At 42.7% G+C, this 10,990-nt stretch overlaps 1 protein-coding gene across 3 annotated transcripts in view; it reads right to left on the bottom strand.

Moving 5' to 3' along the window:
- Positions 1-253: 253 nt before the first annotated feature.
- OGA (O-GlcNAcase) overlaps positions 254-10,990 on the bottom strand; it is a 44,621-nt gene continuing 33,884 nt past the window's right edge. For all 3 annotated transcript variants that reach the window (XM_030570415.1, XM_030570414.1, XM_030570416.1), the window contains exons 15-16: positions 5,490-5,649; positions 254-4,663 (exon numbers count right to left, since the gene is read on the bottom strand). In XM_030570415.1, the coding sequence (XP_030426275.1) occupies positions 4,527-4,663; positions 5,490-5,649 (297 nt within the window). In that variant the 3' untranslated portion in view covers positions 254-4,526. The remainder of the gene's footprint in view (positions 4,664-5,489; positions 5,650-10,990) is intronic.

Below are 10,990 nucleotides of genomic sequence, written 5' to 3'. Positions count from 1 at the left end.
GGACTGCCTACCAGTGTAGTCTTTCATGTGAGATCTGAAGACCAATTAAGCTGGGGTAAGTGACTAGTCCTTTGGGACTGGGAGTAACCTGAATATTGCTGTGATCTTTGGTGTAAAGGCAGCGCACCTGGGTCGGGAGACAGACCAGAATACCTACGGGGACTGGCTGAGACTCCATATTAAGGCAGTTCACACTTGATAACTGGTTGGTGAGATCTAAGTATAGAACTCAACCAATTGGGGGTTTGTGCTCTGTTTCCTAACAGTCGGCCCTGAGGCTGCTACCCACACTCGAGCCACTGCAGGACAGCTCAATAGATTCTCAAGCCCTTATACATTTAAGGTCATAGTCTGTCCAATTTGCCCCTTCCTCATAGCCTCATTGTAATATTGGTTCCATGGGCTTTTTCAAGTATGCTGTTCCAAGAAGGATCGCTGAGCAGAGATAGGGTACTCCTATCAAGGAAGGGGAAGAGTATTTTTGGATACAGACTGGATAATCTAGTGAGGCAGGCTTTAAACTAGTTTCAACATGAGCAGGAGACAAAAGCCACAGGTAAAAGTCTACAACAGAGACTGGGGTGATGGGTTGGCAAGCACAGAGGGAGAAAGGAGAGGGAATATAGAGGGGAAATCTAATGAGCAGCTTTGATGACTGTACACAAATGCAAGTAGTATAGGGAATAAACAGGAAGATCTAGAAATTGTGATTATTCGCTAGTATTAGGTCATAATTGTGATTCAGAGACTTAGGATAATTTACCTAACTGGAATATTGGTACAGAAGAGTACAGCTTGTTCAGGAACAATATGCATGGAAAAAAGGGAGGTGGTGATGCCTTGTAATAAAAATTGAATACACTGGCATTGAGGTCAAGACAGAAGTGGAGACAGAGCTGTTCAAAGTCTCTGTGTAAGGATAAAAGGGTAAAAAACAAGGGTGATGTCACAGCAGGTCTACAAGAGACCACCTAACCAGGAAGTAGTATATGAGCCTTTAAAAAACAAACAAACAAACAAACAAAAAAAACTATCATCCGTAGCTCAGGATTTGATGGTGATGGGGGACTTCAACTGCCCAGGCATTTGTTGGGAAAATAATACAGCAAGGCACAGATTATCCAAGTTCTTGGAATGCACTGGAGGTAACTTTTTATTACAGAAGGTGGAGAGAGTGCTAGAGGAGGGGCTGTTCTACATCTGATTCTGGCAAAGAGGGAGGAACTGGTTGAGAATGTGAAGATAGAAGGCAGCTTGGGAGAAAGTGATCATGAAATGGCAGAGTTCACAATCCTAAGGAATGGTAGGAAAGAAAACAGCAGAATGAAGACAATGGACTTCAAGAAGGCAAATCTTAAGGGAAGCAAGTCTAAGGGAAAAAATGTTCAGGGGAGCTCCCAAGCCATTCAAGTGCCCTGGGTCATAGAGCAGAGGAGAATGAAATGTTCTATACCTCCAATCAAACGTATGGAATCCCCCTTCATAACTAAACAGATGGGAATAACTGACACTTCCTCTCACTTTGCTACTGCTGAAGGGAAAGAGCATTTGAATGAGAACTGCTTAACTTAATATTCAAGGCAAGTATGCCAGAAGGGACGTGGCTTATTTGTCCTCGGTTTCCACTACTGTGTACTAAAGTTGTCTAGGGAGTAGTGACTACTGCTCCTCCTAGTCAGTGCAAGGCAACAATACTTTCAAAGTTCTCTGTAGGCTCGTGCATCCTCAAGGCAGTGACGTCTGGCCTCAGGACTGCAAGCAAACGATTCCTGGATTAGAAAAACTAATTTGTGCCACTGACTTGCTGTCTCACCTTGGGCAAGTCACTTTGCAACTTGTTTCCTTATTGGTAAAATAGGTAGAATACTTAGCTGTCTGGGTGCTGGTAAATACCTTATAAAAAGGGATTGGCCATTTATTAAACATTGTTGCAATGGATGCTGATTGGTTTTTCCCAGACACTCAAGAAGACATCTTTTTACTGAACTACTTGTGTGAGCCTGTGTCTGATTCTCCCAGAGCCTATAGATGTAAATAGCACTAGTTATGCATTTCCTACATTAGGATTAAAAGGATCTCACTTGTTGATTTCAAAGAGCTCTGAAGGGTCAATAGCATCCAACATCACCCTCCCATGAAGAATGTTAGTCTGGTTAACTGCTTATCGTAACAGCGTCCACCTCCCACCCCGGGACAATCATGTGGAAAGCAGCAGATGACAGTTTACCATTAGGGTGCCCAAAACACCTAGCAAGATGGAAGAGGTGTATTCCCCTTGCATCCACCCCAACAGCTTTACAAACTAAACACATTGCTTATTTACATTCACTTCTCTATTTTTATTCTATTTCTCGCATGGTCTTCAAATACAGTTTTACAGCTCATTTTTCTGCTACAGATACTGTTGATCTAAAAAACAGATTAATGAAAGTGGCATTCCAACCTTAATGAAAATTCATAACCATGAAAGACATGTCAAATCATCACTTTACAATCCTAGAATGATGGTATTGGCCTGGACATTCCAACTGTTTGTACAACTAACTTCTGTAACAATAAAAAATTCATAGGAAGAGACTGTGGCAACTCCTTAAAAGCCAAGATATAAGGCCACAAGCATCCTATCCTGTAATGCTATGAATCCAGATCAAGTAGAAAGTTGACTCTGGTACTCATTTAAAAACAAACAAAAGAAACCACACTTCTTCCACCTGGTAAGCCAAGGATCAGCTACTTATTCAAAGCTGTATTAAAACTAGTGACATTCAGCTCTGATTTACAGGAGATCCCATAGCATGACCCCATACCTCTGTCTCTAAATGAAATGAACTTGTTTAAAATTAAATACTTCACGACTGAATTAAAAAATTATTCACATTCTGAAAAAGAAAATATCCTATGTGACTGCACTGGAAGGCCAAATGTTTGCAACCTGAAAGCAGAAGCTGACATTACTGCAGTCTAATGCCATTTGTTATATAGCTTGTAAAACTTCTTCAAAGCTACACAGATGGGAACTTAAATAAGGACCTGAATGTCTTTTGTTCGCCACCAAGAGGGACATTTAAAAAGAAGGACGTTTAACACAGTTGATGGTAGCAGGTGAAATTAGTAGGGTAATGTAATGTAAAATGTATATTATTGGCCAATTACATCTCTGGAACACAAGGCTTCTATAGAAAAATCAATAATTCCCACAAATGGTGTGACTACCTCACTACCAGATCCCCTAACCATGCTGACTCCATTACATTAGTCAAATACATCAGATCTGGATAAAAACATTAAACTCTCAGAATATCTGCAGTTACATTAATTAGGTAACCATTTAAATAATTTGTAAAAATGTGCTTATTGTGGTGTTTCTTCTACAAAAATTCTTTGATACAAACATGCAGGATTTGAAGACCCTGATTTAGTCAAACCAGTATGAACAGTCTTTGAAACAGGAGGCTGATCTGAGGACAAATCCTGACCATGGACCAGTTCCCTCACTTCCTCCATCCACCTCCTCTTTGAGACTGCCACCAAAATTAACAGGTTCAGCAGACCTCCCACTGAACTGCTGTTTCAATCCCAGGAGAATGATGATAGCACCAGGCAGTGGCAGCCTTGCAACAGAACTGTCTGTCCTCTGAAGGAATGATCCTTCTGGATCAGCACCTCTTACCCAACATGGTCAGTTTCTAGCCCTGGGTAAGAGGCACAGTAGAAAAAGCCAAGGCCGAGGACAGATTCATTCTCCATTGTGGTTTTACATTATTCAAAAGTGCCATCTTGGACCAATACCATTTCACTTTTCAGAAGAAAAAAATTACAAAACCAGTAAACACAAAGAAGTTATTACGCATACAGCTAGTTTATATACACTGACATTTACAAGTCTGTCATTAGTGACTTTTGCCACAGACAACTGCACATTTGTCCCTACAAAGCACAAAGCCTGAACCAATGGTCATTAGCAGTGACAACTGGTCACTGCCTTATAAACAAGCATAAAGATAGCCAAAACCAGAACCGTCAATACCTGCCTTTAAATTGCTGACTGACACACATAATCCTTCCCATCTCTGTAACATGAAGTACCTCAATTACACCCCTTCCTCCTCACATCCTGCTGTATGACACAGGAAAGAAAATCAGATCTTAACAGTTACTCCAGATAAAGAACACCATTCTGCTAACTGCATATAATGGATGTAAAGAACTGCTACCAACCACACCACGGGGCAGGAGGGAGGGGCTCCTCCCAGAGGATACAGCCCATGCAAGATTCCTTGGCACTTCACGCAAGACCAGGAAAGGACGACAACAAGGTTTCTCTTTTTCAGAACCGGGTTTTCAGCAGCAATCTCTTCATCCAGCAAGTTAACGTTTGAAATGTGTGATGGGTGGATTTTCACATAGCCCCTTTAACAAGTTGGCTGACTGCTGTGTTTGTGCAGTTAGACCATATGAAGATCCCCACCACCACCCGCCCAGCTGTTAAGGGACTACAGTATTAGAACACTTCACGGTCAAGGACTTCACAGGCTCCTTCCAAGGATAACAACATCCTTTGGAAATCCCTCCATTTTAGCTATTTCAAAACAACCCAGCTTGCTGTAAAATTCCAGGATTCTTTTATCATCTGGTCTCACTTCACAAAAAGCCCCACGGGAGCCTGAAGAAAAAAAAAGGGGGGGGGGGAGGGGGAGGGAAGAGAAGAGTTATTGTAACAAAACCCCCAAACTCTGCAAACATCGTTAGATTCTTTTCCATCTATTTTAACATTTAAAACCGATCAAATCACTGAACTAGTGCCATACGAGGTATACCTATTGCCAGAAACAGAGGCTAGATTTATGGTAACATTGCGGATACCTCTCCACAAAAAGAGATTGTACATTTCTGTTGCTGGCTTGTAGACTGCATCCTATCAGATTGTGCTCAAATCGCCTCTACGGGCCTACTTCACATGAAAACATCCTGAAGCTCAGGCACCGGCAGAGAGAACAGCACCACAAAGGGGCATGTGAATTGTTCAAGATAACTGCAAGCCTCAGGTATGCAGTGAGGTAAAAGGCCAAGTGCCTCCAGCATTCAAGGAGGAAGATCTCAGCATAATATCACACTTCGGAAATGGCTCCACAGATTTCAGCCCAGGAAGTATAAGTGTGTGTGGCTGCTGTGGAACTCAGTTAGCCAAACTGCTCCCTCAGTTCTTCCCATTTCCTAATTTGCAAAGTGTTGGCTACAATAATAGTATCTTTTACAGAAGACAGACAGTAGCATTAGAGCTAGAATGTGAAAGCAATTTATAAACAACCCCACATGCCAACTTAACAGAAATCCCATCTCCTACACTGATCTGTGAATCCAAAATGCATTAGCATCCCCAACCGCAGAACTCCCAGTTTGCCTAGCACCAGGGGGCTGAAGCACTGTGGTCATTCTTAAACCACAGTACCTTGAGCAGCCCCCCAACAATTGCAAGTGCAAAAACTCACCATTAGCTTTCAGAGACGACAGCAGGCAGGCCATCATGCTTTTGGCCACACTTGGGTCAGTCACTTTTTTGTGGATGTCTATCTTTATCAGCGATGGGAAGTTGGCGAGGAATGTCTCTGGCAATACTTCCTGCTCTTCATGGAAACTCAACATTATTTTCTAAAGAGGACAGAAAGGAACAGTCTTTTCAGCATGATCAGTTTTGCTGATGTGGGCTCTTTTGTTCAGGGTTGTATGCCTCTAAGAGCATCACACACAAATCAGCAGAGACCAGGCACTTCAGATATATCTACCTACAGCAAAACAAGCCTTTTAAGGAATTGCATGAAATCATCATTCACTGACTCCTGTAATTAGTACTAGTTAGCCTTTTACCTTGACACAGGAAAATAAATCAGCTGTTTAAAATAAAAGCAAGTTCACTTTTCAGGAGTCTTATTCTTGGTCAGTTAGAAATGCAACCAAGGTAGCAAAGATTTGAATTCTAACAGTGGGATAAAATGGTCTGGCAAGTGCCTGAGGCTGTATTAATGTTGGAAAGACAAAAATAACTGAGTTAACAAACATCGTAGAAAGTTACACTGCTCAGCTGATATACTCCATAAAGTAAGAGATCCCATCAGTCCTACCGGAGAGTTGGACATGAATTTTAGAAGACGACCGCGCTTTGGAAGAGGAACTCTGCATCAGTGAAATTTAGGGACTGGGTGCTGGTACAGTGACAGCAGGGGAGAGATCTACTGGTAGAGATCATTTGAAGTCCCTCGCTCTTAGGTGCGCTCAGAACCTTTATTTATATCACACTAAAGTGTGGCAGTGGTGGCATAGTAGCAATGCACCTCAGATTAAGTGTTACCATAATATCTAATCTACTTTACAAAACAAGGACCAACCAGAATTTGTTTTCCCATACGGGAGAACAATATCCACTTGCAAAGGGAAAAAATGTAACCAGCATTTAGGGCAACGACTGCAGCATAATGGGTAATCAAAATGAGCTGTCCTGCCCAACAGTTTGCAGCCAAATCCACTGAAGGTGAGTTATCAAGCTGCTTGCTACTATTGTAAAATTACAATTCTTCCCCAGTACATCCACATGCCATCAGACGTATGCAAGCAGGACAGGCTTCTAATTCTGACTATTGATGAGGGAGTTTCTATCCAGCCTGGGCACAGACACCAATTAAAATCAGAAAGGAGTGTAAAGCCCATCCTCTGCCTGTTCAGTGCAGGACTGTTCCCCAAAGAAGATTTCTATTGACTTTTTTGCAGCAAGTCAGTTACAAAATGAGGCAGCACAGTGATAATCTCTTGCATGCACCAGCTCAGCATTTGGTAAGGATTGTAACGTATATTAGAAATGTACTTTGTTGTATACTGATCTAATTTTGCATTTACAATATTTTTATGTTCTAAGCTGTCATCAGCACCAAAGTTTTCTCATTCACTTTAATATGGCAAGAGCAACCCACCTGAAAATTCAAAAAAATGTGTGTGTCTGTTTTGCTTCTCTCGCTGTAGACGTATTTGGGGAATTAATTTTTCCACTTGCCAATTTTTGCCTCCTACTATTAACATGTCCTGTCAGGACAGGCTCTCTCTGTTTCCACTTCCCAGTAGTAACAAATGTAATGTCAATTCTCTACGAACTTGAAACTAGACCACATCAGCTGGCAGGTTCAAGAGCTGGACTAGTGGATGCATGTACTTTCTGGAGCCACCTGTTCTGACACCATAGCAGAGTTCTTAGATGTGAACATATCTGACAGATAGAACACAATGTTTAACTCTTCCTTCCCTGTTGATTTGCTGCCTGTGCTCTAACTGCAAAGACAGACTGTGGAGTATTCATTCTTTGACACAGACTGGCCAATCAGAATGAAGATTCTCTGCCCCTTTAGTTACTAGTGACCTGCACTCCCAGGAAAAAGATTCCATAAGCGGTCAAAGGACCAAATTTCTCCACTACCTAACTCTCCAGTTCTGGAAAGATCTTGAGTCTCAACCCAGCCAAACAGTTTCTCTTTGGGAAGACTGTTCCTTTTTGACTTAAAAGGAAAATTAACAGGTAAGGAGCAAAATTTGACTGTTTTGGTCTCAAGGCACAGCTTCAGCGCTTCTGTCTAGCAGTCCTTTCAAGTACAGGAGGAAGACACAACAGGAAGGCTACTGATGGACAGTTAATGTGAAACCGAGAGAGCACCACTCTTGGAAAGGAACACTTCTTGAGGAATCACTAAGAGTAGAGCACTGTCCACCCAGTGGCAGCACTGGCTGATAATCCTTACATTCTGGATCATACGGCAGTATCATACGGCAGTCTTGAAAAGTTCACTCACTCAAGCCTGGTGCCACTCTGCCCAGGATGCGGCTACAGGCTTAGTGCAGCAAGCCTTGCACTTCAGCCGACACATAAGCTTCTTAGACATAAGTGCTGACCCATTCACCAAAATAACCCTTCTATAGGCCCCATGTCCCTTCCTGCAACTCTCAGAGTATGAACAAGGCAAATAACTTCCCAAAGGATTGGGACCAGAGCAGGTAAATCCTAAGGCCCTTAAGTCAGCCCAGATCTTTCCTAGTTTTCAGCTGGGAAGGAAGATATCTGGAAGTGAAATTCTGACATCACCGTCAAAAGAGAAAGCTAGGCTATTGATGGAGAACTGCTGTCTTGGAGGAACACTAGGAAACCCCCTTGGAAAATCATTTTTCTCACTAGATCCTTTAATGTGCTGATGGGGAAAGCTAGGACCTCCAGGAAGTTGAGACATCATTAAATATTTCTTGCAGAAATGGAGAGAAGGCATTCCTGGCTGAAGTTCCCTGCTTTCTACACCAATAGGGGAGACATCCCACGCATCTCATTTTAAGCAAAATAGTTGTCTTTCCTGGAGCATATCATGGCAAAGGCTGCCCTATTCAATTCCTCCACTTCCTTCCGTAGTGTCCTGTCACACACCAAGAGCTTCAGAACACCTGGGCTGGGGTGCGTCACAGGCCTCCAAACAAGCAGCTACAGGGACAGGGATGTTGATCTTCTGGACAGGGCCAAGAAATCTGCTAACCAAGTTTTTCTCAGCCAGTGTAGTATAACATGGATCAGGAGAACTAATGCGTTCAATGCTTTACTGATCGGTAGAAGCTGGGGGAAGGTGTAAGCATCTAGTGAAAATACATCTTGAGTGAAAGCTTCTGTCTGATTACCTGCTACAGTACCTGGGTTCCTTTGTGTCCACAGTCATCTAAAAGAGGAGTGTTTAGAGAGCACTTCCCTGGAGGCACCTGCTGCATGCCAGTCAATTCACTCCAATGCTGGATTTCCAGACACACAGGCCCAGAAAGTTCCTGCCCACCTAAGTAAGATTTGATTCCATTGCTAGGATCTTGCTCCTGCTGCCTCAGTGGTGACTCAGATAAGTCACCAATGCCATATTGTCCATCCTGATCAGAATGTGGCTGATCTTAATGGCACTGATCTTAATGGCAGAGTCAGTCACCCAGCATGTAGTACAAGTACATTTATATGAAGGTTTCTTTATCTCTGAGACACTCAGCAGCATGGTATTATGCTGTGGGCAGTATGTCCTATTCTTCAAGGTTTACATCTACTGTAATCTGCAGTCTGTTTGGGAACTTCCTTCAGAAGGGTCCAGTGGACATGCAATCATCTCAGGGAGGATCTGACCCACAGATAATGGGGACCAGCCCAAGTCATCTTTGCTGATCCTCAGAAGAGCAATCACCAGCTTTTGCAGCTCCCAGCAGTCCTGTGCCCATGAAATCAGGTCATAGCAGGACACTATGAAGTCCAGGAGGGAGAGGAGCATCCTCAGAGGAGACACAGGGCAGAAGCTGAAACAAGAGCACAGGGCCTGATGCCTGAAATGTAGTCAGCTTCCCCTTTCCCTGGTATTGTATTCTAAGATCTTTCCTTGACACTAGCTCAAATGAGCTAACTTTCCAAACAAGGAACAACAGAAAGAGAAGCATCGTGACTATAGCCATGGCTTGGAGTATGTCAGCAACAAAAGCCTCGGAGTAGTAACAGCAATAGGGATTGTGCTGGCTGATATGCAAAAGTCACTGATGGATCGAAATAGAGGGGAAGTCTAAATACGTGTTCCTCAAGTCTATAGATATCGAGAGTCCCTATGACTTCTACAAGCTAACAAAATGGTATGCAAGGTCTCCATTCAGAACTGTTGCTACTTCACAAACTGGTTGAACCGCTTCAGGCTTAGAATGAACCTTTTTCAACTTGGTCTCTTCTCTACCACAGCTAACTCAAGTATGCTCCTGAACGGTCAAGAGAGACAGATATTAAAAACATGGGGCAGTTAAATTAAGAGGGCAAAGATAGGGCATGCCCTCTTTTTTAAATTAAAACTGTTTAGAAGGGAGAAATGAGAACAACAGTTTGATGAGTGAGAGGAACAAGGAAACTGTGTAGCAGCTCATGTTCAGAGAGGATCATCTTTCCATTGTACTCAGTGATCAATGGTCCTGGGAAAAGAAGATTCTACCTCTCAGACTGCAGTCTGGAAGGGAAATCCCAAAATAGGCAAAGGGCAGTAAAACTGAGTGGATCTGCGTTGGTCTCCTGTTTACAAGAGGATCCATTACCTTAAGTTTGGTCTTAAGGAGGTACTGGACTTGGGAAGTGCATAACTGAAAAGGTCTTCAAGAAGACTGAGCACTTTGGATCAAACTGTCTGAGAAGCTATGAATGGAAGAAAAACTCTACTGATGTCGGCCAACATGGAATCCAAGATATCACTAAAAAGATGGGAATCTGTAAAGGGAAACCAACCCATTCTGTCCTGTGAAGCAGCACTTCCTTTCCTGATCCTCAAAAGACAGCTGCCTCTGTATGGCTCTTGGAGGCATTTCACTGTCCTGTCAGCTGTTACAGGAACACCATGCAACTATGACTGGGGTGGTCTCACCAACCAAAGAATTTTCTATCTGGAGCTGGTCCACTGGTAGAGAGAGCAAGACAGCAAATTTGGTTTTAATCTTCTGGAAATGCAAAACCTGTCCTCTACTGCAGTGTATTTTCTAGTAGTGCTTTACTCCATCTAGTTTTAAATAGATAAAATGCTCAAGGTTGAAACTTAATACATCACAACAGCAGAGATTAGAGACTCCAGAACAGTCAAGAAATGAAGTCTCCACTCTGTAGAACTAAGCAGCAAAGAATCCTGTGGTACCTTATGGACTAACAGACATTTTGGAGCATGAGCTATTGTGGGTGAATACCCACTTCATCAGATGCACCCACGATAGCTCATGCTCCAAAATGTCTGTTAGTTTATAAGGTGCCACTTTTGCTGCTTTTACAGATCCAGGCTAACACGGCTACCCCTCTGATACTCTGTAGAACTAGTGCATAAACTGGAGCACCAACCTCCCAGACAAAGCCTACCCTCAAGAATAGGAGAGGAAATAATCAAAACAGCTGCTAATCAAACCCATTCTACAAAGCATACAGCTGTTTAGA

Source organism: Gopherus evgoodei, chromosome 7 (assembly GCF_007399415.2).
Source record: "Gopherus evgoodei ecotype Sinaloan lineage chromosome 7, rGopEvg1_v1.p, whole genome shotgun sequence".
NCBI lineage: Eukaryota > Metazoa > Chordata > Testudines > Testudinidae > Gopherus > Gopherus evgoodei.
The sequence above is the reverse complement of the archived record's forward strand: the minus strand, read 5'-3'. Positions and strand labels throughout refer to the sequence as shown.